At 41.1% G+C, this 27196-nt stretch overlaps 5 protein-coding genes and 2 non-coding genes across 15 annotated transcripts in view; 3 read left to right on the top strand and 4 right to left on the bottom strand.

Moving 5' to 3' along the window:
* Positions 1–23: 23 nt before the first annotated feature.
* On the bottom strand, positions 24–2990 carry LOC100748161 (sarcoplasmic calcium-binding protein 1). Of its 4 annotated transcripts, XM_033319967.1 has the most exons (6): positions 2678–2990; positions 2427–2515; positions 1440–1606; positions 1249–1378; positions 1064–1167; positions 24–520 (listed from the first exon to the last, which is right to left on the bottom strand). In XM_033319967.1, the coding sequence occupies exons 3-6, from the start codon at positions 1560–1562 to the stop codon at positions 392–394; spliced, it is 486 nt and encodes a 161-aa protein (XP_033175858.1). In that variant the 5' UTR covers positions 1563–1606; positions 2427–2515; positions 2678–2990; the 3' UTR covers positions 24–391. The 4 variants fall into 4 exon arrangements, with proteins under 4 accessions (XP_033175858.1, XP_003488223.1, XP_012239113.1 ...); XM_003488175.4 differs by lacking the exon at positions 2427–2515; XM_012383690.3 differs by lacking the exon at positions 2427–2515 and having other exon boundaries at positions 2694–2990.
* Positions 2991–3140: 150 nt separating this feature from the next.
* On the top strand, positions 3141–7365 carry LOC100742468. Its single transcript, XM_012383680.3, has 10 exons — positions 3141–4427; positions 4931–5065; positions 5149–5253; positions 5374–5517; positions 5593–5775; positions 5859–5997; positions 6068–6189; positions 6278–6507; positions 6645–6815; positions 6880–7365. The coding sequence occupies exons 1-10, from the start codon at positions 4379–4381 to the stop codon at positions 7156–7158; spliced, it is 1557 nt and encodes a 518-aa protein (XP_012239103.1). The 5' UTR covers positions 3141–4378; the 3' UTR covers positions 7159–7365.
* On the bottom strand, positions 7238–8086 carry LOC100748043 (U6 snRNA-associated Sm-like protein LSm7). 2 transcript variants are annotated; one of them, XM_003488174.4, is made up of 4 exons: positions 7947–8086; positions 7852–7863; positions 7603–7786; positions 7238–7533 (listed from the first exon to the last, which is right to left on the bottom strand). In XM_003488174.4, the coding sequence occupies exons 1-4, from the start codon at positions 7950–7952 to the stop codon at positions 7394–7396; spliced, it is 342 nt and encodes a 113-aa protein (XP_003488222.1). In that variant the 5' UTR covers positions 7953–8086; the 3' UTR covers positions 7238–7393. The 2 variants fall into 2 exon arrangements, with proteins under 2 accessions (XP_003488222.1, XP_012239116.1); XM_012383693.3 differs by lacking the exon at positions 7852–7863 and having other exon boundaries at positions 7947–8069.
* Positions 8087–8302: 216 nt separating this feature from the next.
* On the bottom strand, positions 8303–11614 carry LOC100747923. Of its 5 annotated transcripts, none has more exons than XM_033319955.1 (7): positions 11272–11485; positions 11094–11197; positions 10840–10871; positions 10646–10756; positions 10362–10572; positions 9937–10293; positions 8303–9836 (listed from the first exon to the last, which is right to left on the bottom strand). In XM_033319955.1, exons 4-7 carry the CDS (start codon positions 10681–10683, stop codon positions 9393–9395), a joined length of 1050 nt encoding a protein of 349 aa, XP_033175846.1. In that variant the 5' UTR covers positions 10684–10756; positions 10840–10871; positions 11094–11197; positions 11272–11485; the 3' UTR covers positions 8303–9392. The 5 variants fall into 5 exon arrangements, with proteins under 5 accessions (XP_033175846.1, XP_024222308.1, XP_003488221.1 ...); XM_024366540.2 differs by having other exon boundaries at positions 11124–11197; XM_003488173.4 differs by lacking the exons at positions 11094–11197; positions 11272–11485 and adding an exon at positions 11492–11614.
* A 996-nt stretch (positions 11615–12610) lies between these two features.
* LOC100742341 overlaps positions 12611–27196 on the top strand; it is a 17721-nt gene continuing 3135 nt past the window's right edge. Inside the window, exons 1-4 of the mRNA XM_033319952.1 lie at positions 12611–12889; positions 22029–23069; positions 26126–26369; positions 26952–27189. Of these exons, the coding sequence (XP_033175843.1) occupies positions 22029–23069; positions 26126–26369; positions 26952–27189 (1523 nt within the window). The 5' untranslated portion in view covers positions 12611–12889. The remainder of the gene's footprint in view (positions 12890–22028; positions 23070–26125; positions 26370–26951; positions 27190–27196) is intronic.
* On the bottom strand, positions 16852–16922 carry TRNAA-UGC. The gene has a single exon. It is a non-coding gene; the product is annotated as a tRNA-Ala (tRNA).
* LOC112212581 lies at positions 23720–23881 on the top strand. The gene has a single exon (XR_002946416.1). It is a non-coding gene; the product is annotated as a U1 spliceosomal RNA (small nuclear RNA).

Below are 27196 nucleotides of genomic sequence, written 5' to 3'. Positions count from 1 at the left end.
TTGGGTTCATTCATATGTCAAAATGTCATAAACATATCATTGCAAAATCTTCAGTATTAAATTTTTGTGACGAGCAAAGCATGGCGATACTACCAAAGAGATGTCCGATCAACACGACGATACTGTGTTAACACGTAATATGAATAAAAATTTTTCTGTTTGTACAATACAAGTGTCTTGTGTATTCTTTATATAGAACAGATTTAACAATCGTGGAAGAACAGTGTTGGCAAGTATTTCTTATAGACCAGAAAGATTTTACAATAAAATAGTGGATTTATTGTGTATCATACATCTTACATAAATTAATAATAATAATTAAATACAACAGGATTGTCTTTTGTACGTGCAACGTGAGAATCGTCATTCATTCCGAAATATATGTATTTAGTTAATCCATCGCATGCAGAGGACCAAACAGATGAACTGCTGGACAATTTTCGTCCGGGTTGCCAAGGAATTGCGCGTACAATTCTTGATAACGCGATAAAGTTAGTCCTCCGCGCCTTCGGTCATCATCCTGCGAATGAATATACTATTGAACAAGATAAGAAACGAAGAAGTTCTTCGAACTATGTAGCATTTATATTCCTATGTTTATGGAAGCATAAAATATTGTAAGATTACACGAATGTTAATTTATGTTAAGAGTATAATCAAATCGAAATTGTATAATAGTTTGTTCTACAAAGACCTTTAATGATTGGTACATGCTTCCGTTGACTACCGGAAATAAATTACAACCATCAAACTTGGCAAATTGTCAAGCTATTGTTCTTTATGTTAAATTTAAAATTAATTCAATTGTATCCGTGACTTTATTAATTCTTTTCTCATCTACGATACTACCGAAATACATTTTACTTACAGATTTTCTAAAACTATTCCTAAAAGATAATCTTATGTTCCCCAAACTAATAAATTTCAGATCAGATTTATCAGATTGAATGTATCAAAAGCAGTTCTATGTATAGATGCATTACAACAGAAAGGTTACATAGCAGATAAGATTAGGTGATCTTTAAATCGTTACCCCTCAAAGTGATTTGTAACATGATCTTACATTAAGAAGATTTTGGTACGCTTCGTCCAAAATATTTACGTTGTCTACAGGAATCCTTGTTACGCAATTATAGCGAAATTCATCGGCAGCGATTACACCGTCGTCTAAAAACGAAAAAATAATGTATTAATGATACACGGCAAACAAACTGGATGAACGACGAATCGATTTATGTATGTACACACCATTTAAATCTACTATTTTAAAATGACTGTCGATAAACATTTTCATCGCTTGTGGGAAATCTTGATACTTTCGTCCGACGCAACTTCTTTGTACTGCTTCTTTGAACTCCTCGATAGTTACAATACCATCCTGAATAAAAAAATGCAAATGAAATATTGGTAGAAGCAATCTGGCATTTTGTTGATCTTACTTTATTGAAGTCGGCGAGCTCTGCAATTTCTTCCCATAAAGAAAGCATAATGTGCAGATTTTCCTGATAACGACCGTAACTGAATTCTCCTTTTCCCTCGATCAAAGTCATCTTAAGAGCCATGCATTCGAAATCGTGTTTCTCCAATATGCCATTGTTATCTGTGTCTGAATATGGTGAACATTGTGAAAATTACCGATTGTTAGTCGAGTTTATATTCGCGCAAAATATAAAAGTCAATGCGTGTATAGCAGCCAATTAATCAATTGGATGGTGCCAATTTATTTTTAAGGAAATCTTGTTATTGTATAGCTGGATGCGCTCCAAATATTTCACTTTTTGGCAGAGGTCGACATTCATCACCAAGTGCACGACCCCCAGATGCATCGTTCGATCTAATTCGTATTTTACATTCAAAAGATAATCGTTATGAAATTTCATCGATCGCTCGATCGAATCAATTATCGATTTTATTCGCGTATCGATATTACGACTTTGTGTTATCGACTTTTCTTATACATCGATTATTACGACTTCTTACGAGTCAAATTATCAAATATCCATGTCTGTTAAACTCCGAATTATGATTCGGATCGATCAAGATCAATGAAGAACGCATCATTTTTTGTAAATAGGTTGGTTCATTATCACGTAATACGATATTAAGTTTGTGATTGTTACAACGTCATAGGGTGTTAATGATACAATGTTTGCATACAATCAGGACACTTATTAAGCAAAATGTTGAAAAACAGATCAGGCAGATTGTTCCATAAAACAAATTAGAGCTAAGCTTAAATTTGGCATCAACCAATTGCAGGCGTTACGAAGGCGGCATGGTATACTTTAAAGTCAACCTACATCCTAAACATGCATGACAGTCTCGAAGCCAACAGAATTATTTGTTCGTTCTGTTTCGTTTTTTTAGAACTCAAGTACAAAACTCCTTGTTTTATATTCCGTACATAGAAACCTGTTAGTACGTACAAGTTCACTTCGAACAGGGACCAATGGTCGATACATATTTTATGTACTTTTCCTGTGATGATGCTGAAAGGAGGAAGTCCCACAAGGATCTATCAGTTTCACAGAAATCACACATTAATATTTTTATTGATAATTGGACAATAACAGCACTCTGATAAACATGCTCTCAACTTAAAGACAATAATAACATTATTTGTGCAATAGCCAAGGTACGATCATGCACACTCTATCGAAAATAACCACGTACTAACCGTAAAGAAATCTTACAATGAAATCTACTCGATTGTTCCAGCTGTAAGCCATTATCCGATGAGTCTTTCTGTCAGTAGCGATCTTATTTCTCTTTTTTCGCCACCTTTTTTCCTTTTTGATCGCGCGTTACTTTCTTCCTCCCAATATTTTTATCGGTAACGAATCGATCGGATGTATAAAGGCAATTAGAACGCAAGGTTATCTTGCTGTCGTCCGAATGCGAGGGAAGACACAAGGGGTAACCGCGAGATGGCTATGAAGAAACTGATTCGAGAGGATGGTGGTTTTGCACTGAATTCGAGTCGAGTTTCCTCGAGTTGTAGCTAAGTTTAGAGTACCCCTCCTTAGAGAAGGACGACACAGGGAAGGGGCTCAGGTGGTGCCGGTGCCGGTGTCACCATGACACAGTCACCGAACTTGCCTGAAAGTAAATCGCTTTCGCCAGCTTTCATCGGTCGCCATCTCTTGTTCGTGCTTATCTCCCTTCTTTTTCTTCGTTTAGTCGAGACAATTTCATCGATTGATAATATTATATGATATTTCTTTAGGTTTCGTCTGTTTTTACATCGTTGAAGCTAATCAGATGAAAGCTGTAGCATAAGAAAATATCGTAATTAATTCAAAATCTATGTACATATTACATAAATGATCAAAATGCAATCCATCTAGAAGAAATGATTGCATCGTATAAGTTTGTAAGATAATAATGATTTGATTTTTTCTACCGAAAACGATTATTACCTTACACAATGCAACAATTACACAAATATCACAAAAGTCTCTGGTAAATCATGAGTTATATCGTTCTTTGATGACAGTTAATTAGGACTGCCTGTCAACATCAGATCTGACGAACGTCATTCGTGTTATTTATGCTCCAGTTTACACATAGACAGTTCGATGGTAATGTGAGGAACCTTTTATTTTTTAGGAAGAGAAACGAAATACAGAGATAAATGGTCCATTTCTAAAACGATAAAGTTAACGAGTTGATGCACATTGATCATGACATTGATTTATACAAACTAAGCGGAGTTACGATATTCAAGGCTAACGGAACAGCTATTACAGTACAAAGTAGCGATTAGGAGCGAGAGGGAGATCTTTTAAATATATCTCCGAATTGTACGCAAGCAGAACCGTCATCTGGAACAGATTGACCACGTCGACAAAGTCGCTTAGCACGTGTGTTTTCACGCTCCGACCTTCTGAAATCCCAATGCTCGTCAAAACAGATCAGCTAAACAGAGATGTGTACATGTCTATTGTAAAACAATACATTTATTGTAGCATTGCATCATCGTTCGTTTGGCTCGCCAAAGAAAATCTGTTTCTCTCTGCGTTTAGATGTGAAATGTTGAAAATCGTTGCTCGTGCTTTCTCTAATTTTCGACCGTTGCGTCCATGGTCTCGCTTTTACGGTTGCATGCATTATGTTGGAAATAGAACTAGACACACTATGTTACATATAAATTGTTTGATAATTGAATCGCAAAGAATTTGCGAGTTGTACAGTCCGTACGCAACCGTTGTTCTACATTTCCCGATCTACACTTAGTGAAAATAAGCGAGGCGGAAGATGAACGGGCAAAGCGAATACTCATCATATAAGGCACGGTTCTGGAAGGAGGTGTCAGTTGGAAAGTGCGAGCTCTCGTACGAAGAACGAGAAACGGAACGTTTCGGTCTGAGCGATCGACATGAAATCGAAGCTGCGTTCTCTGTTCCTGCTCGCGCTCTTCTTTTCCGGTGAGTCTCGCGATTCATTTGTTATTTCAAGATCGATCGCGATCATCGCTCTCTTTCTGTATGATTTATACGCGAGACGTTGATCCATCTTTATTCAACGAGACAATTTTAACTTGGGAAAACCATTGATTGCTACCAGTGTTCGTAAGATTCCTATCTCTCAAATGCAGTATCGAATACCTTCGAAACGGATAAGTTTCCGCGGTCAAACCGCGACGCACACCGGAAGTTTCACTTCCGTTTTTGCGACTCGGTGAAAATATATCGGGGCAAATAACAAGATTTCTCTTGCAGAATGATTGTTTCGATGATTCGAAGGGAATCGTGAAAGTTTTATAACATAGAGTTGGCTAGTCAGACCAGTTGTTTCGTTGCAAATTTGGAACAATACGCAGTGCGCGTCGCGTTCTATATCCATTCAGCATATTTAGCTCACCGAAAAGACAGAACGAAGATAGTTTTGGCAGGAAGTCGCAGTTCGATTGAATTTCCGTATATTTTAGCGAACACGTCACTAGGAAAAGAGAAATCACAAGACACACCGTGTATCGACGATAACAAGTTTTATCGAAATCCCAATGCACCGGCGCATAATGTTTGGTCGCCTGGCGAATGTGCCAAGTATTATCTTTGTTTAGGTAATTCTGTATACTACTGTATTACATTTCACCGTTTGCGAGATCGACACGCAATTTCAATGGATCTTTTCATTGATTCGCAGATAACGAAGTGTTCGAATTCAGATGCTCTCAGGGGTTGCTGTTCGATGTTTCCAGACAAGTATGTGATTTCAAGGCGAACGTCGACAACTGCGATGTAATGTCAGGTACACATGATTTGAAATTTTGTAAGATTAGAAAGGAACGCAGATGTAGTTGAACGATAGAAGGGATGCGTTATCGATTCACATCGGATGGTGATTGGAAATTCTTTAAGCGTTTTACAGAGTCGCAACCACCGAGACCGCTCCTCGAGGACGGTGATTGCGGAGAGAAACATTTAGCTTGCGGGGATGGTACGTGCTTCCCAGCTACGTACTTCTGCGATGGAAGCGTTGATTGTCCAGATGGTTCCGACGAAGGCTGGTGCGGTAAGGAACGTTTAACAATTCGATATCTGGCATAGTTTCCAATGCGACCGATGCACAAAGTATAACTTTTCATAGATATTCAAGATGATCCAAATGGCGCGCTACCTTGTAACCCGGAGCAATGTCAGTTGCCGAATTGTTGGTGCTCCAAGGACGGAACGCAAATTCCTGGAAATTTGACGACATCGATGGTACCGCAAATGATAACAATTACATTTGATGATGCCGTAAACGCGGAGAATTTTGAGGTTTTCTCTAGTAGGCGCAATACTGTTTTACCAAATAAGTACTCTCATCCGGAGAAAGTTGATCACTTATCTACTTTCTGCTTTTGCTTCTAGAAATATTTTCAAACGATAGAAAAAATCCCAATGGATGTCCTATTCGAGGAACTTTCTACGTCAGTCACCAGTATACTAATTATAGAGACGTACAATATTTATGGAACGTTGGACACGAAATCGCCGCGCACTCCGTCACGTAAAAATTCTTGTTAGAATTGAACGGATGATCTCAAGTAACACATGCATTAATGGTTTCAATTATGTAGGCATCGAGGACCGGAAGATTGGTGGTCGAGAAATGCCACCATCGAGGACTGGTTCGACGAAATGGTCGGTGTGGCGAATATTATTAATAAATATGCTGCAGTTCGTTTAGAAGATATTAAAGGCAAGCAATAATTCCTTCGAGAAGATTAAGTTTGATTATGTCTTTTTAAAGATGTTTTAAAGATGACCTGCGATAATTGACGCAATAGGTTTGAGAACGCCATTTTTACGAGTTGGTTGGAATCGACAGTTTTTAATGATGTCAGAGTTTGGATTTATCTACGACTCGTCCATGTTAGCGCCGTTTTCCAATGTACCTGTATGGCCTTATACATTGGACTACAGACCTCCGCACAATTGCGTAGGTCTCGAGCAACTTTGCCCAACTCGTGCGTATCCAGGTGTTTGGGAACTACCAATAAATCAACTTTTGGCAGGTGTAAGCTTTTATAATCAAATATTAAACGATCTTTTTATTTACGATACTATTTCGATAATGTCGTACTGCGTGTATATTGCAACGTATAACATATTACGAATGGCAAGGAAAATAAAGAAAATAATTGCCTTTAATAGCAATACACTTGCGCAAGAATGGATTCGTGTCCTTCGGACTTGTCAGGTGAAGATGTATACAAAATATTGATGCTGAATTTTAAAAAACATTACCTTAGCAACCGTGCGCCTCTGGGTCTACATTTTCATGCATCTTGGTTCCAAAATCCGTCGTACTTTTACGCATTTAGTGTAAGTAAATACTATAGTTCTGACAATATATTTTGCAGCTACTATTCATATCGATCAATTTTAGAAATTTACGGACGACGTACTGCGATTGAACGACGTCTACTTCATAACGACTTATCAGGTAATCGAATGGATGCGTAAACCAACATCCTTAAATGCAATTGAAACGTTTAAGCCGTGGCAATGTAACTGGCGAAAATTCCAGCCGTTCGAAATCGCTTGCAATTTACCGAATAGTTGCAAATTACCAAGTAGAGTTCTTAAATCGTATCGCTATTTACATACATGTTTTGATTGTCCTAAAGAGTATCCTTGGTTGAGGAATGAATTTGGAATGGAATAATACCAATGTTGTGTACAAAGCAACGTTATTACTAAAGACAAATTACTAAATTATTTATTTAAAAGAGCACACATTTATATTTTTGTAGGAAAATCATGTTTATTTGCTATATATCTTGACATAGTTTACAATGTAAAATAAGTTACATTTGATTACATTATAAAAAATTAATTGAAATCAGATTATTTAAGAAATTTCTTGTCAAAGGTGATAATCAAAGAAAAGACGGTAGTTTTTAACCTTCTTGTTGTATAAAAGGATTTTGGATAGATTCCATTCCATCTACTGGACAAATAAGTACAACAGATGTACCCCTACATACAACTAAACCTAACATACGAGTATCCTGATTTAATTTGTATGGATCATCGGGATCTAAAAAAAACAAACACATCAATAAATATCTATAGTCATATAACGAGGAAATACAATTAGTGAAATCACCTCTCAGGTATTCTGTGGTATTATCCAGTACCAAATTGAGGAGAGGATCATAGCCTTTCAAAATCCCTGCAGCTTCTCTTCCGCCGGCGAACTTCACTCTAATATTTTTCTCTAAGTATTTTGAAAGATCAAGAATACTTTCTTTCTTTTTTCTTTCTTTCGGTTCTCCGTGAGCATTTTGTTGCTATAAAGAACACAAATAAAGTTGAACGGCTTGCAGGTTATGTTATTAAAATAACGAATCTTTACCTGTTTCGCCGCCTGTAAAATACCAACATACCAATCACCAATGCTTTTTTTATAAACGAAATTTTAATATAAAAAACGATATTTTTTATACTTACAGACATTGTTTGGCTTTCTTATAAATCGGCAATGTTACACTACCGTAGTAGCATGCGAGTACGACGCATTTTAAACTAACGTTTAAATTAGAGGTTAGATCCCTTGTTTGGATTTTTCAAATATCGATTCTCGATATTTTCCCGCGCTTTACAATCGTTCTATGTCTAAACGCTTAAAATATTGATTATCATCCCAAAACTAAAGTGAAAGATCTAGATACTTCTTTTAGAGGATAATATAACGAAATTGAGGAAAATATTGTTAATAAAGTATAAAGATATTTCAAACATCTTTATTATTATAACGTTAATTGTTGTTTAAATGGTAACAATGGGAACGGTAACAGTTGCAACAATTTCGTAAAAGCTTGGATTTATTTCGTATCCGATTTATAAAAAAATACATGTTGATACAGGGTGTGTGAGTGAATGAGTATGTAGTACTCATCAGTTAAAGTGACTGTTTCTCATTTACATCTTTAAGAATAAAGTTTATGATTGTAACAAATGTTTATTAAATTCTATGATTATGAATGGGATTCTCGTGACACGGCAGATTTATCGTTTCTTCCTAACTGTTCGGCGCTTATATCGGTCTCATTCACCTCGTTACATGCGTATTATTCTGCGTCTTTCGTTTCATATCTATCATTTCAAATAAAATTATCAATACTCTGCTATCGTTGTGCTTGCGATAACTTTCCTTTCATAAGCTTTTTTTATCGTTCAATAGAATTGATATTGTACATCGACTCGTGAAAATTTGACTCTTCCGTGTTTCATTCACACTTTAACTCGTACTATTTTAACTCGTATATTGTCCTTAACTTCTTTCTGGCTGGCTGCTTTTGGATGGACACTGTATTACTGTATACTGTATACGATTAAAACTTATCAATGCAATAAATAACTTCTTAACTTATATCTTACATTTACACGTTACCGTTTTTAGGCAGAAATTAAATTCGATGTATAAAATACATACTTCGACCAAGATTTCAACGAGTAAGGCTTAAATACTTCTAAATAAGATCTATCATTGTAACGTTTCATGTAATATGTTCTTCGTGTTTCTGTAACTGTTCTGTAAGTTAATTATATGCTATTTCACAGAGCTTAAAGAGTACATTATCATTTATCGTTCTATCGCGTACCGCTTCAGTTTAAAAGACTCGCTAGAAAAAGGGAAAGATACTATGGCACCTGCTGTTTGTAAAACGAAAAATTATGTTACAGCAGTAAACGTTTCTCTTTTCTAGGAGCACAGGCAATATCTGTTTTTGGACGAAATCAATTACCGAAGTTTTACACACAGTAACTTTTCGTACAAAGTTGCAATAAAGAGTATACCAGCCATGTTAAAAATATAGAGATTATGTAGGGTGACATTATCTGGAATAGATTCCTTTCTTAATACGTAAACCCGAAACACGTTTAAACCATACGTCATGTTTGCTGTCGGTCTTCTTCTTGTTCGGATAATAATGGAATGTCGTTCAACTGATCCACGTTATTGCTCTCCGTTTCATCTTGTTCCGAAAGCAAAGGAACTACTTGCCGATTATTATTATCTGTTTCGGAAGGTCGTCTACTTTGTCCAGGCAAAAAAGACATTGGTATTGTGCCCGAAGGTGTCGTTGGCGCTGATCGCGACATCCATCGTTTAGTCTTGTTCTTCGAACTTGAAGGTCCCAATGGCATATACATTTTTCCTCGCGTCCGTCTAGTTTTACATGTTCCAATGTCCCCTGGACTTAGAGGCCGTTGCGTAGAGCCGTTTGCATTTGACGTACATAAAACTTGTGGCCGATTCTGGTAACAAGACAAAACAGTGCTATGCCCACTAGGTAGTTGGGGTAGCTGTTGAATCTTGTCTAACAATTCACGTAACTGAAAGATAGCATTAAGTGTTGAAAGCAATATTTCAAATATAATTATTTTTAAAATTATGTGTGTGTGTGTATGTGTGTGACTCAGATGTAATAAATACCTCTATCGTTGGACTAGTAGCCCGCGGTGGTGAACACGGAGATTGAGCAGCTAGACTCGATATGTCAGAGGTAGTCCTATGATTAGCCAATGATACAACCGATCCAACATCAATATTATCCATTCTCGCACATTCTACTGCGGACAACTCGTCAACACTATTATTACACGAATATGGTGGTGGAATTATTGTATTTGCTTCATTCACCATATTACATATAAAACTTGAACCTAACGAATCTAGCGTGCTTGCATGTGAGAGTGATCTGAAATAACGCATTACAAATCCTGAGGTTCCTTTGCCAGATCCTTCATCATATCCAATAACTAGTGGGTACAGATTTGGTTTGGCTGTAACCTAAAAATTGAGTATATTAATATAGAATCAGGAACAACACAAATATACCATAAATGTTATAAATATACCTCATTATATGGAGGTGGTAATGCTTGAACAAAGGAACCAGAGCGGCTGTAACGTGGTGGTGAATACCATGATACTGAAGATCCTCTGTCAGAAGAAGTAAAATCTTCTACTATTTCTGGAGACCAGGCACGATGATGACATGAATGGTGGCGCTTCCATAACCAGCAGCCACATGCTGCTGCTATAGCCAATCCAACAAGCACCGCTGCCCTAATAGCACAATGTTTGGAACAGGTATGATTTTTTAGGAAAGATTAATAAAAGCAAGGAACAAGACACTGACCATAAATACCAATATGTCCAAATCAAGAAATTAAACATGTCTGATGCAGAGTGCAGCTGAAATACAGCGTAACAACAGCCACCGGAACAGCAGTATTTTGGAGGAGAGCAGCTAAAAATTACAAGCTAATTGTGACATGTTTATTTTACAGATTATGTAAAGTAAGTTAAAACATAGAAAATACAAAGACTTACACGTGCCCCCCATTGCACAGCCTAGAAGACACCTAAATATGAATGAAAAAAAGATAATTGTTATTTAATAGAAAAATACGTTAAATTGAATTTAAATTTGAAGAACATTTATTACATCTAAATGTTACACATGCGAATGTTTCTAAATATTTTGTGTAATGTTCTCTATAAACGAGGAATCAGTTAATAAATAAAGAAAACTAAATATTTCGACAAAATTTCGAATTGTTAATGAAAAGTGTCACGATACTTGCTATACCAAAATTCCATCAATACTCTCGTACCCGTCAGAGATCATCCGACTACAAAGAATTATATCCGCCGCGAGGAAGTATACGATGCAACAATTAGTCGTACACTGTGTCGGTTCGATGGAGAAAAATATAACATTTTAAGTTGTTATAAAAAAAAGCGAATGTAGGAAAGACTTACGCATGAATGAGAAACACAACGAACAAGAGTTCATTGTATAGGCCCTAGGCACGGACGAGCCGTGCGTAAAACCGATGTATTGATCGACCTCAGGTCAAGCAGAATAGAACAAGGAGACACTGGTACACAAGATATGCGCTAACATTCTACAGAGCTATAGCATGCTGCAGCGGTTTACGAGAGCTGCATCATTAAAACGGTTCTTCATCGTCGTTCTTACTTGATCGACGAATAGCGTCAGGAGTGCTGTCATCACGGGCACAACGAACACGCGGCCTACAGCTTGCACCATAATTCTAACACGAAATGCATGCCACCGCGCCACCTTATATATGTAGTTCGATTTCCTTTATGATATATCTACTAATAGCTGCAGAACAACCTGTCTTCCTTCCTGTTCTAATTTAAATTTCCGAGTCTTGAGTTTTATGATTTTTGCCCCTCAATATTTTCCCAAGCGTGTATTTTTTGTTGGAAAAAACTTAATATTCCCTACGTTTTTAATTTACGAACATTGTAATAGCAATAAGTCTCAATGATTCATAAATAGCACGATAATAATAAATAGAAGAAAATCATGTAAATTTATCTCAAAATGCAAGCTGTGTAAAAATGCGTTTCTATTATGGATTATGGTTATCGATAATCAAAAAAATTTTAATCACTTTAATCATTTATAATGGTTATCAGAACACATAAAAATTTATATTTTCTAATTTCATCATTTAATTTCATTTAATTTCTTGATAAATTTCTTTAGAATTACTGTCTTCCGTTTAAACAAAAATTACCTTTTCGTCAATGACTTCGTTTATAACAAGTTTAGGAGTAACTGTTATTTTTGATTCCTGCATCCCGCGAAAGGGTTGCCACCCCCTTATCATTTTCATGTCACATGCGACATTATCGATTCACTACACACGAATCCGTCGGTGCACGATTATATACCTCCAATCGGTAACTCGTTATCTCGATGATTTTTAAACATTTCGATAATTGGGAAATTAATTAATATTTCCGACATTTGAACACGTTTGTATACAAATTTGAATCTAAGTTTCACAACTTAGTAATTTTCACAAGAAAAAAATGGCTAAAGTGATAGTTATCGAAAAAATATTAATTAAAGTCTTCGATACAGAAGTCGTTCGATAATTTGACACAGAAAATTTTTAAAATACAAATACATATGTGTATCGATAAATTATTCTTCGATTTGTTACGTGTAAAAAATTCTGTAAACCTGATTGGTTATCGAAACGAATGGCTGAGTGGTGATTGGTTACTATGGCTTGTATACCTGACAACCATAGGACTAGCAGGCTGGCATATCGCATCGCGCGTCATTCACAGTGCGCGCGGCATTTGGTGCGTAAGCGTCGATGCGTGGTAAGTGCGCGCTGAGTACGGCTACACGTTGTCGGAGTGGAGAACGCGCGTGGGATCAACATGTGACGTTTTATGGATGTGAACAGTAACGATGATCGACGAGTTACCGATCGATTAGCCCAGTGGATTCGAAACTTCGTCAAAGTATTTAGATTATGCTGCCTTGTCTTTATCCTCTCCACTGAGAGATCACTTTCGGGGAATATGAGATTACCGTGACAAACCAAAGGTGAATACAAACAGTTTTATATAGCGATAGATTGAATTCTATGACAGTGGCATTCGTTAAAAGGCATTTTTACTTACCGAAAATGTTTATGTCACTTGTTTCAACGATGCAAAGTAAATACGTAACGTCGAAACGTTCAATAATTGTATTTGTTCATTCTCTCGTTTCATTCATTCGACAAAGTGTGCGTTGCCAATTCATGTTTTGCTCAGTACATTAATCTCGTCGTGTTTCCGGGAAATAACACGACTGTGCAGTTCCTACTATTGGAAAGAATTGTTAAACAGAGGAAAGTTGCTTATGCTACCTTGACGATAGATTTATATTTCCTCGTTTCCAAACATCGCTGAATCATTCAGAAATGTTTATACTTTATTCGATATGTTTTCCCGGCGAACGATTATTCTCTCCATTTGTGCATGCGGCTGTACACAAACTAGCACGGCTTATGCATATTGTATGCGCATTCGCGTATAGTATCACTAGCAGCAGGAGGATTTAGTTCGTCCCGAGTGCTTTAAACACACGTACAATCGAGTTTCCCGCGTTTCTTTGTTTCCTTATTTCATGTCCGTTGAAGACGACTCGGGTCCGATTTTACTATCTCTAACAACCCAGAAATCGGTTGCAAAGGACAAGACCTAACCTTCAAAAAAATGGTATATTTTCTTGTTGACAAAAACGAGTGGTCGATCGTTTAGTTAAATCGTAACATGGAACATGGATACAGGACGGTATCTCGGTCTCACGATCTCCGTTCGTTGAATTGGCTGGTCGACCGTTTCGCTAGCCGAGTCGTGAACGCAAAAATTCGATCTAAGCGTAAATTGCGTCACGCTTCATTCTGCACAAAGCTAACCGCGATGTAACGTCGAATCGATCGTTACAGTACGATAAGGGATTACAGTTAGCTTTTGTCGTAGTCGAGGACTTGACAGCGATCGCGCAGTAGTTGGTGATCGTCTTCTCGAACAAAGAAGTTCGTTCATTGTTGGGAACGGCGTACACTCGAGCGTTTCGAGTACATCGGAGGAGCACCGTGCACTCGTACCCTGAACGCCTCGTTAACATTCCAAGTTAATCCGCCTTTGAAAATTCACACGAGTCAACTGGAATTAAAAAGTCGCAGAGTATTTGGAGCATCGAACAATTACGTTTCGAAAGATTCTCCGAAGCGTTAAGTTCTCGCGGTCCACGACATTCACGAACTTTCGTTGCAGTTGGTCCGCGTTGATTTTGTCAAGTCGGTATAGTACAGTATTTCGCTACTTCAATATTTTAGCAGCAAACAACATACAATATACATATACGATATACATATATACATATATAATATACATATACAATATATATAGAGTACAGTACATATACAGTATATATACATATACAATAACATTTGTACGAACATGGCTGGATATACAGTCTGGGATAAAAATGTAAGTGGACAGGTAGTGAAAATAGGTATTGTTTATATAAAAATATAAATAATAATTACAGTTACTTACTAAATAGTCTATGTAGTATAAGGATTTACGTAATAATACTAGTACTAGTTTGGATTAAACTTCGTTGATACGTACTTCCACTGTGAACACCTGTCCTACTAATTTTTATCTCCGACTGTATATACGCATTATATGTTACACCATATTCCACTATTACATATGAAGCGCAATGTCGACTCGACATAGGGCCGGATAGGATTAGGAAAGTATCGCGAATAGAAAAACGATATGGAAGATAAAAGCGAAAACAACGCCGCGTATTCCGTTTCCGCTGGGAGTCAGCCGAACCACCACGAACTTTTCCTGGATTTGGCTCACCGACGCCAACCTATTTATACCGCGTCAGTTGTAACTGCTTGCGATATACCCGCCTAACTCGGTTGAAAGTTCATCTAGCCACATCGAATATCTAGCGATATTGAATCGAAAGACCACGCGAGTCTCGTTGTTTCACTTTGCGTTTGCCGATGCGACGGACCAGCGGCATCGTTGGAGGAGGAGTGGCTTGCAGGATGACACGATTAGGATTCGATAGGTTTAAATGAAGAAAAACTGGGCGAACGGAACGGGTGCAGGCATAGTCGGTGTACGAGTCAGCGTTGCGTGGGTGCCAAGCCGCGTACGCGTACGCGCCAGGTGTAAATAAAAGCGAACGCGTAACCCTCGCCTCGGTTAGCGAAGCGCGGCCGAGCGGAACGTTTTCTTTCGTCCCATTGTCAGCTGGTCGCCTCTTTTTTCTTCTTTCCCTTCTCTCCTCTTCTTTTTTTCTTCTTTTCTTTTACCCTGGTACTATGCACGCCCGACATTCTCGAACCCATTGGCCATTACCCTAAGAATCCTACTCGTCAACTCTAATGTTGACGCATGCTTCTCGACAACCGAGGAAAACTCGTGGATCTCACTTTCTATTCTCTTGGTGAATTCCTTTGTCCGAGCAATGCATACGCAAATCCCATGCGTGGCTTTAAACAAGAGAAGCGTCTCCGGCGCTAAATCGGTCTATTCGCATCTTCGCGATTAGCGTCGCTGAAATAGATTACGCACCTTGTAGTTATCGCGCATCGCGTGATAAGAGATCATATGGTTCGCAAAGAAGTACCGCCGAACGAATTATCTTGCGATCACCGAGTATGAGGTAAGGTCGGGAAGCAGTGCTGTCTCTGTGCGGCCAATTCAGCTCTGGTCGCTCGTACTCGGTGTATTTATATCTTTGGCTGCGATCAAAAGAGCTTCCTGCTGGTGTCACGGCGAATCGGGTAACCTCGTGAAACGCTTCGAACATGGAAGAATCTGGAGTCTATCGAAATTTAGTTGCATCAGTTCGCAATCGTTATTTTTCAGGAACGTTCTTCTTGCGCCATTTGCCGTGGAAAGCGCCTAGTTTATAGTTTACGGATAAAGGCGGATCGAAAGGTTGAAATCGCAGCGTCGTTAGAAACTCACGTCTGGAAGCGCTTGCTAATTGGCGTGATAATCTTGGCACATTCTCTAGTCTTCGTGTAAGAACGAAGATATCAGGCCATTCCGTCACGAAACCTATCCTTCCTCCATCTCGACCTCGTCCTCGTAGTTGTCGTAATCGTTATTAACGCAACGATAATTCCAACTTGCTCGTTACGCCATCGAATCGCACCGTTTCGTAGTCGAATTCAATCTCATTTGTTCGATAACCGATGGTAAACGTGGAATTGGCAATGTAGTCGGTCGCTGTCGACTCAAACGAGTTTCCTACGGGACAGTGCAAGGTTCGGCCATTCGAACGAATCGAGACTCGGGTACCGCGTTTCTACGTTCTGCGAAGATTTCTTCGGGATGGTCGGAAATGGGGGTAGGGTCAGCTATGAATTTGATGATTTATTCGCGTTGCTCGTGGCAAAGGGAGTCGAGGAAGAAAAAATACGATACCCATGACTGTGTTGGTGTATACAGAGATCCAGAGTTGGCTATTATAGCCGACTGGATAAATTACGACTGTGTGCATGCCAGTGACGTGCAGTCATCGGCCAACTCTCACCGCCAATATCCTCTAGCTTTCGACCCTATACTTACCGGATAATTGACGCGTTGTACAGCACTTATTAGGGGTGTAATAAGCCGAGCCTCCAACTGTTCGCATGCTCGTTGGTTTTAAGCGGAATCTTAATTCGACGAGAGAATAAAATAACTTTGACATGGCTGCCGACTCAACGAGATAAAAATAATCGTTAATAATAATAAACTGGTATCGACTTCCTCTCCTTCGAACGGACTTGCTCTTAATTTTCCTTCGAAACGTAACGTATTATATAATTCCTTTGTACCACGGCACATTGCCGACCATTCATTTCCTAGTTGAAAAGCAATTAATTTAGCGGCGAACGATATAGCCTGTGGCTTCCAGTAGGATATGGTCGAATCGAGGGCAAGCATAATACCAGCGTATAAAGCCAATAAATATAACAGAAACGAGAAAAAAGTTGGAGATGCCGGGGATCGAACCCGGGCCTTTCACATGCAAAGCGAACGCTCTACCACTGAGCTACATCCCCTATCGAGAGGGGTTGCGAGATGGTCGTGAGAAGGGGTATGATACAGACTATACGAAGTTGGGAGTCATAGTACTCGCTTCCCGTACAAAATCATGTACGGTTTCATGACGCAATGATTTAATTAACGGCGCGTCTGGTTTCGCGATGCCTGGCTGTCAAACCGATAATTTAGATTTAGACGAAGGCTGCGGACCACCGCGTAAATCACTTTCAACCACGTTCCAACCATTGATAACTTGATTGCGATTTAAACGCAAACCGTTCGAACCGCATCGTTGCGAACCACAAATCTTGCAATTACGAAGCCACGTTGCGAATAATTTTGAAATTTCCTTGGAGAGAAGGGGGCGACATATGACAGGATGGGGAAACGCGCAGACGCGAACCGAATGAAATGCGCGCGAAAGAATTTCGGTTCATTAAGAACGTCCCAGTTTCCGTGGACAGGATATCGCAACTGTCCACGTAATCGATGCGTCGAATGCGTTGTTATCGAACGCATTAACATATCGGGTCGCTGGTTTTTCTGTGTTCGTTAGTCGTTGCGTATTTTCACGTGTTTCACCGTTTCCCACGCAGTTCAGCTACGATGATTCACCAAAGAGGCGTTTGTTCTTTCGTTTTTCTCCCTTCTAGCTTCTCCTTTCTCGCTACGGTGGTTACGATGGTTGCATGACAAACGGAAAAACATAGCGGTTGCCTCCGCGGAGGGATGCTTCGTACTTCGCGGAGGAGCTTTGGTATCCAACGGTGGTTCGTCCAATCGACGTCTACGAATTGGCAAAGCAAATACGAAGACAGGCAGGATAACAAGCGAGCAACGAAACGTATAATAATTAATAGTCGTGATCCGGTGCCGCAGAAACGGGCTTATCTATGTCGTAATTTCTTCTTGAAAAATCTGAGCGAATCGTGGCTGTACGATGTCTGCTCGTTCTCGCATAATGCGGCATTGATGCTTCCTCGTTATCACGTTGCACGAGAATGGAACAGCAACGAGTAACGCCGAGTATCGTTGCCAAGGAATCTGCCGCGATGATTCCAAGGAGTGTGTCCCATTGGTTGGCAGTGCCTTCTTCCATTCTTTCGAACGCGATCCTCGGATCATCGGTTCCAACATCGTCCGTCCTCTTTGATTTTCCTCTTTCTTTCTCTTTTTTCGTGTTCCTCACCGTGACGGCTTCGTTCGCAATTACCCTTGCTACGACACGGAGCGTTTAACATTCTGCCCTACCAGGTTTCTTTATCTTCGTTCGCGAAAGGCACGCTGTCCGTTCCACTTTCCATCCGTTGGCGGCTATTCGTCGGTTACGTGTAAAATATCCTTAACATCCGCTGCTCGTAGAAAGAATTCGAAACGAATGCGGGAAAATACGCGGCAAGTCGCGGTTCGTCATAGCGATCCTTTCCTTGAAGAATTCAAGTTTGGATTGCGTGGAAATGCTAATAGCACAAAACAGGTCACGATTATATCGATAGCCGTTGGCGCTTTTGATCGCGAAACAGCTCGCTGGCATAGCGGCCGATTCAACGCGATGCATTCGTTCGAAATATCCTCGATCATCGGTCGGAATCGACAATGTAACCTGCGACGTTGATCGGTGCGTAACGTTCGCCCACGGTGCACAGCTCGTGCATCGACATATGGCACCGCACGTGCGACCAAACAACCGGTCTTCTCGGTCGAACAATTTCCGAGCTGCTGCCCGATTCCACTATTTCTTCCGACGCGGTGAATCGTCCAACGATCGTTCTTTTCGTTCCAAGACCATAGTACACGTAACTTTTCCAATGCGAATTTTTGCGAAATTCCCGTATTACTTTACATCCTCGATTTCCAAGCGGCGCATCGTGCCGCCAGAATTTTTGAAACATGCAATACCCGATTATGTACTTAGGGGCACTGATCCCTTCTCTTTAGATTGTCAAGTAAAAGCAACGATAGTCATTCGGTGTGGATGCCCTATCCTGAACCAAATATGTATAATATATTTTTTAGTGCTTCGTAGAATTTTAGTAATTAGATTATGTGCGTTATGAGATGAAAAAGGTTGCAGATAGCTGCACTGCTTCGACGACGCGGAAAGGACCCTCGACGCTGTATTTACGAGCAAATGATCGCACGCGTCTTCGCAACGTGACTAATTGTGGCTACCCTGCAGAACGACACACGTGCAGTCTCGTGCGCTTTCATTCCCGATTGTCTGCGCGCGAACCTAACTGTCGAAATCGGATCTCGATTAATCATCGACCGAACCAATTACGGCACACGCTGAAGTGGAACGAATTCATCGAGGAACCGGCATCTTTTACTGGTTTCCGAGACCTCCGCTTACTAACGCGAAGACGATTCCTTTATTTCGAGTTTTCTTTTCCTTTTCTTTCCGTGTGTAAAGAGAGCGGAAAGTGCCTCGCGTATTCGGTAGAATCGGTATCGTTGATCGCCGGAAGGAACCGAAGCGCAAAGGGGTTTGGCGCCAGCTGTGCCTCAACCCTTTGCGGATCCGTACGTTCGTTAATTGGTTAACCTCTAATTGAGCGCACGATGAACAGAACGGTGCAACGTAAGAAGAGAGGGCAGCCTTAGAAGCGTAGATGAGAACTAATTAGCTACCGGTCGGCTCGACTGACCGATTGACGCCTTTGCTCCTTCCTGCCTTTCACTTCTTTTGTTCCTCTTCATCGGGCAAAAACGGTTAAACATTCCACCCCTTCGTTGACCTTAGTCGTATCGTTTAAACAGAAATCGATACGTCGATCTTAAATGGCATCGCCGTGTATTATTTACTCATTCGTTCATTTATTTACGGGATAAATTGTTTAGTACAAAAATATATAACGTATGGGAAAGGTATACGTATATATATCCAAAAAAAAGGAGAGGAAAAGACACGGTATATATAGAAATTTAAGCACGAGCTAAGAATAAATGATTATGGTATACGCCCTAAGGTGTATCGAACCATCATATTTGGCAGCAAGTCCTGAAAATTATCTGCAGGTAGAAAAACCTCCTCTCCTTGTGGAGCGAGAATCGTACGTCGGATGTAGGAAATCTAATAAAAAGTAACTCGTCAAAGGTCATTTTGAAGACCGCGCGAAAGAAGAAAGGTAACGGTTCGTCCTTCTTGTCGTAGGATTTTTTTCTCGCGTTTGTGAACGCGGTTCCGCGTGATAGGAACTCGAGTCATCCTCGCGTTCGTTGAACATCGGAGATTCTTTTCGCGCCATTCGATGACTCGAAGGAAAACGCGTTTTCCTTTTGTTAACGCGTAACCGGCTGTACGCGATCCTGTTAGGCGAGCAATGCGTCACCATGGACACACCGTTGACTCACGATCTGAGCCGATAGATACACGGAATTAGCCCTGGATTCCGGCGTTTGATTCCGTTCTTAATAAGAAAACCGGAGATTAACTGCGTCGAGTCGCAGACGTCGTAACTACAACCGAACTGTCGATCGGTCGATCTTCCTTGGGAGTCTGGGCTTATCGCTTCCTGATTTTATTGCCTCCCGCTACATTCGTCACACCGATTCGAACATTTCCTTTCACTCGCGATACCATCGCCAGATTCTTTATAGGTTGCGCTTCATGGGAAGTTGCCGCGTGGAGAAGAATGCGTCGAAATTGGTCCGGTAAAAGCAGGGCAATGAAAGGCATCATCGAGTCGAGCGGAGTCGGGTCGAGATGAGAACGATACGGTATGCGTTCGCGGATGGAACGATCGTAGAAGATCCACCGAAGATCCACGAGGTCGATGACGTCAGGAGCTTGACGGGATCAATCGGAGAGTCAAGTCGCGATAATTGCGACAATCGTCGGGATGCTCCCCAACGAGACGCTTAATTCCGCTCCCTCGTTCGTCGCAACTCTCTTTCTCCGCGTGACGCTTTCGCCGTTCAATTTACGGCCCCTCGCGCTATTTACTTAACTTCGAAGATTGCCGATCGTTAATTGTCGCTCCAAACGTACTGCCTACAATTTCCCCCGACGACCGAACGTCTGCGTTTCGTAACTTGTCCGAAGGAAAAATCTACCCATCGATACACGATTTCGAGGAAATGAATCATGGATTATTTTCAAGATGGAGAAAACAGCGTTTGAAACTGGAAAACGGTGCGAAGCAACGAAAGGACGGTCGATCGTCGCGACGAAATATATACGGCTATAGCGAAAAGAAAGTTTACACTAGATACTTTTCATCGCTATTAGTAAAAATCGCCTGTTTACACATATTCCTATATCGTGTTTATTCGTTGCCCTTGTAAAATAGAATTCAGTGTTCTAAAATTATATGCTTCAATGACAATTGGTCGCGATACCGACGCAGTTCAACGATCGTAAGGAGGTTTCCCTATCCACATTCGATAAACGAAAAATTCGATGGACAAGTCGTGGCCAGCTGGTTTCCCCAAGCGAGCTATCCGGTGGAAAAAATGGAGCAGCGCGCGACGCGGTGCTCATCGAGGACACGATAATTGGCGAACGCAGGGTCAACACGACCCACGAAACATTTCATTAACTCTGGACACGGCGTCCTTTCGTAGAGAGTACGAACTGTCACGAATCGATCAACCTACTCGTCGAAACCAAACGAGTAAATCAGTTAATATTATTCATGATAGGACGACGCGCGTGATCGAACTTGGAGATCGAAAGTCCATCGTATATCGACTCGCTGATATCCTCCAAAGCTGCACCCTCACTGAGGCAGCAATGAGGAACTTTCCGTTACCTCTATGTTTGTTGAAACTGTTACTGGTTGTGCAACGTTTCGCGTTCCATGTTCCTTCATGTATCTGTTGCCAGTAAAAAAAGTTGTTGCTTGTTACCTGTTTCCGTCCGGAGCGGCAAAGATGAAACGAAAATAAAAAAGCACGCAGCAACAGATTACGACAGAAATGAACGTCCCTGAAAATCGAAACAAAACCCAAATATTCCTCTGATTGCGTCGCTTCAGTGTGGACAAAACGTTTCCACAAGTTGATATTTGTTGGGCATTACGTATTTCGAATACGCAGCAACAATAGGCAACAAAAAGTTTTTCGTTGTTGCTTCAATGAAGACGCGGGATAACAGTATTTGTCTTTTTTTTCCTATGCAGATGGAGAACCAAGGTTTCGAGGAGGAGCACCAGCAGCCAAAAAGCGAAGAAACGCCGATATCTTCGCGAGAGTTTCGCCATGATTCGCATACGTTCTCGTTCAATACGATTGGCAACGAGCTATCGCCCGATGACGCGGTGTCGAACGCGGATGGCCACGTGTACGAGGACATTCTGCCCGGTGTAGAGAATCCCTCGAAGCATTCCGGAGTTATGATCGACCAAGATCAAGCTCTTCGGCGACCTTTGAACGCCATCGAATACGTTTGCAAAAGCGCTACGACGAGATCATTGGATAGAGAAGAGATCGCTGGAACGTTCCGTCGTAATTTAACGTTACCGTTTCGACGTGGCACCGGGTTGGATACTTCCCTCGGTAGCTGCTCCATTCGTGGGACGAGTGGAAAGAGAATCGACGGTCGCCGCGAGGATACGGAAGTTGCGACGTGGAATGCCGATATCGTCGCCTTCACCGACGACGCTTTCTCGTCTCGAGCGCAGTCTATCACGCTCCAATCCGAATGCAGACCCAGTAAAAAGCGCAGGAAGAAGGATTGCAAGCATTGTCGAAGCAAAGCTGCCGCGTCTAGCAATGACCAACACCACCAAGTCGCTGACAAAGAGAGCGAAACGATTCTGAGAAAAGACAGGAACAACGAGCAACAGCAGCGTCTGCAAATATCGGGTTCGAAAGATTCGCAAACTATCCTCGATCCACGCAATTTCACCATGCTACCTGTGTGCTGCCCGAACAGGAAGCCGGACGAGTTCGCGATGCCGGCTACCAATTCACCCTCGGTATTCACGATTTCTGAGAAAGTCGGCGGATCCCCAGCGAGCACGGTGAAGCTGATCAGAAACGAGCGAAGCGGTTGCGCGAATCTCGTCGATTTGGCGGAGATCAACGAGGACAACGCTTTGATCGGCTCGGCAAGGAACCGGCCGGGTATGAGAGTGAACTCCATATATTCGCAGGATCGTTGGTACACCAAGGGGGCGTCGATGCTTTTCACTGACGCCAAGGAACACGGTTCGTTTCAGGTGAGTGTCGTTCGAAACCATTTGATTCGTTCATTAATTGAGTCAAATTAATTAACTGCACAGAATAAGAAGTGGAGAAAATTACAGTGGCTACAATAAATATTTGCACAATATTGTATTAATTATAACATTTATGTGCTACTTAATTAGATCCAAATGTATCAAATTTCGTATCATTTATTAACTTTACTACTACTACTACTACAAGAATTTAATACGACGAGTACCTAATAAAGTGACGTTCCAGCGGAAAATTAGGGAGATATTTTTTGTAGGCACTGCACATAAGATAAGTTTTGGTAGTAAAATTTAAAATATTTAAAAAAGGTGGAGTTATATATATCCACTTCGATCTACAAACCACTCACTTGTCAACGCCTTGGATATTAATCTTTGGAAATCTACATACTCGCGCCCCCAGATTATGGGAGTTTTAAACTTATTTCGATTAATGCGAGATATCGATTTCGTTTACGCGCGCGGATAAGTTGAGCACAATTGCCAGCAGTACGGGATTAGGTTGAGAACTATTGCCTCGATGCGCAGCTTAAAATTCGACTGGCCGCTAGATGGCGACGAGAAGTAGGAGTTTCTCGCTTGCGATCTCGATCGTTAGTTGGGATAAATCGGGACTTGAAGCGAAGGAAAGCATACTTACCTGGCGCAGAGGTTACCGTGATCAAGAAGGCGGTTCCTCCAGGGCGAGGCTTTTCCATTGCACTACGGTTAGGCTGACCCTTGCGAATACCCCTAATGTGGGTATCTCGGGCGTATAATTTTTGATAGTCGGGACTGCGTTCGCGCTGTCCCGGTCATATAACATTTGAGAAACTCAATAAATCCCTTTTTAAGAATTACTTTTTAGAATACATTTTAGAACACATTTTAGAATTCTCTTTTGAAAAAGATATCTAGTATATAATTGTAGTAATAGTCAAATAAACAATAAATTTTCCCTCTGAGAAGAACTTTTTCTCTGCTTCTTTACACGTTATGTAAAACAGTTTTCACGAATCACAGGTGACTTTGTTTAGCAACTCATATATCGCTGTATCATTTGGTAGAGATTTATATCTAGAAATGAGAGAAGTAGACGTAAGTTTCATAACCCAATATAAATATGTATTTATTAATTTTACGTAACAAATGAGCGAAAACGATTCTCCTTCTCGACGATCCTTATTGTTGATGCTGTTTCTCAACTGTAAGATTAATTCGTTAGTTCATTAACGTTAAAAACAGATATCGTGATTATGTAAATACACCTGTTACTTATATACTTAATGCACGTAAACCTTACCTCCATCCGGACATGTTTAGTACATGGATACCAGTACACTATCTCATGTGTATTTCAATACGCGTGTATTAACATATCTGTATTTTAATTCATGTGATTTTTAGTACATAGATATTTAAGAAATCTGAAAGATTGCGAAATTAATGAAAGGTTTAGAGTACTTCAAAATATTGACTGAAATAATATGGGGAAAAATCCCAAGGGTCAAAATACGGATACATTAATACACGTGCATTTAGATACGCCTGTATTTAAACAACATATACGAAACAATGCACGGGTACCCATGTACTGAAAGATACGCAGGTTGAGGTTCGGGAAATAACGGATCGAAAGGGAAGAAAAAGGGGAGAGAAGACTTTGCACACTACGAATTTCTATCCGTCGACGAGCGTCGATGATTGTTCACGGCTAAAATGCGAAGCGCATTTTGAATCTTTCGTTCGTTATTCCCTTCACATCATATCGGAGCCGTGAGTCATCCATGTGCGTAATTTGAAACCGAAACAGAATGAAAAATTGCGCGATTCACCATGGTCGAACGAAGCTCGGCTTTGATCGCACGATCGGTGAAGTCTTTTGACCATTTCATTTGTATTCTAAACAGAGAAGCCACACCATTGATGAAGGAAGTATCCTTCGTTGTTTCACGATATATCTATATATAGTTTGCAATCTCATGATTCGCTTTCGTCATTTCTTTTCGCGTCCTTGCCCCGTGTTTCAAAGGGAAAAAAACCGTAATCTCGGTGTGACGTGTACGATTGCAACGTTAAATTGAAAAAAACACGCAGCGATTAGCTATTGCTCGATGCATATGTAGCTATCGAAAGGATTGGCAGACGCGGATCGCGTCGTATAAATAACTGGGAAATTTGACCTGTCGATGATCGCTTCCTCGACGAGACGAGAGTTCATTTTGCTTTCGGAGCGTCTGGCGCTTGTCCGCCCTAAACGAACAAAACGGAACGGAAGTGGAAAACGTCTATCTATAGCCAGACGCGATGATCGTTGGCCGGCAGGCAGCGTGTCGCTGCGTGGTGTACAAGTGGCGAGTCTTCCGTAAGCGTACAGGCAAAGGAAATCGACGCGACACGACACCTTCTCCCTCATCGAACATTGCGCTTCGAATCAACACGATATACGATCGAAGGATCGAACATCGATCGCGGTGATTTTACCGGTGCTTGGAAAGAAAGCGGAATAAGGGTCGCGTTTAACGTAGACCAGTATCGAGGACGGTAATCAGTTGGACGCGGACCACTGCCTCGGAAGGCACGACATCCGCTTACGCTCCCTATTCTTAAACAGCCGACGTAATTCGCGACTCTTCGGTTTTGCCTCTATAAAAAAAAAAGATATAATACATAATATTGCAGATGTGGTTTGGTAGCGTCACGGTTATATTTAACGCGTCGAAGGTTGGCAAGGTAGAAAATGATATCCGTTCGAGAAAAACTGCTTCGAGTTAACGCGCGCGAGTGACTGTTGATTTTGTTGCGAAAAAATTCACTATAATCGGTATCTAGATTTTCTGCCGCGCCTTCGTTTGCTCTTGGGAAGCTCACATACTATTGGAAAATAGATAAGCTATTATCAAATGTATATCTAGCGAGGAGAACCGCGTGGCCGGTTCGAAGAGAATGCAGTACCGATGGCTGAATTTGAGGTAAATCGCGAGCAACTTTATCTGGAAGACTTCGTAGCCGATGCACACGATCGGTAAATATCGAACGATTCGATCTTACTTTTCCAGAGGGCCTACTCCCTCCCAGTGCGAACGCAAACCCCGTCTTCCCAAAATCGCATCAACCTGCGACGAAGTGTCAGAGGAGAACCACCCCCGCATCCGGCCAGACTTCGAAAGCACAGACACGGCTGGACTCTGCATCTGGCACATCCTCTCGAGGCTTCCGGGTGTACCAGGCCCCTCGTTCTTCTGCTGATCGCGTTGCTGCTACTTTTAGGAATAGGTGCTGTTGCTCTGTACATCGCGTTTGGTGAGTGGTACGCGATACTTACATGATATCCGTCATGTTAAAAGGCCGGATACAGACGAGCGTCTCTTTGATGCCGCGCCATATATCTTTCTTCGTTTCCCTAATTAAAAACAACAAAGACAGACATACGACGCAACAGAAAGCAAGGTGAAAATATCGCAATCGTCTGTACCCGGCTCAACGAAACATGAAACGTTGAAACGCACGAACGATCGCGTTTACAGTGAACCGACGGAGACAAGCGACTATCACTCGGCATCGAGATTTTATTTCACCGAGGAAATAGATCGTAGCGATCGGATGAATTCGACCACTGAAATAAGCGCTCGCGAGACATTTAGCGAGCACGTTATTATGCTCGATTATTATAAACCAACGATCGAACCGAGACGCGACAGCAGTAGATGAACGTTTATTTCTCGACTAAACGGATATTTTTAGTCGACAAGCGTCGATGTGAGATTCGCTCGTTCTTCGGCCGTGGTCGTTGACAATCCATTAAAAAGCTCTCGTTCGTTTTTGCTTCTTCCTTTTAATCGTCGTATCAGCCATAATCGTGGTAACGCAAAAACTGATTTTTAGCAGAACCCGAGAAGCTGCAAATCATCCAACAGTACCTAAAGTCGTCGACGAACGATTCATCGTCGGACAACGACGTATTGGCCGCGGGAACGTTTCTACGTGGATCGAACAGCGAACAAGAACAGAACGACGCGTCGGCCGTGTCATCGACGACACCGATGCAGCCCTCGGCCACTAGCACCCTCGCTGCAAGTATTCTTTTAAATGGTGGCTCGTCATTTCCGGAGAGTCGCGCTCCGCTAACG

The sequence above is a fragment of the Bombus impatiens genome, unplaced genomic scaffold, assembly GCF_000188095.3.
Source record: "Bombus impatiens unplaced genomic scaffold, BIMP_2.2 scf_0219, whole genome shotgun sequence".
Taxonomy (NCBI): Eukaryota; Metazoa; Arthropoda; class Insecta; order Hymenoptera; family Apidae; genus Bombus; species Bombus impatiens.
Note: the sequence above shows the minus strand (reverse complement) of the source record. Positions and strands in the feature narration are given on the sequence as shown.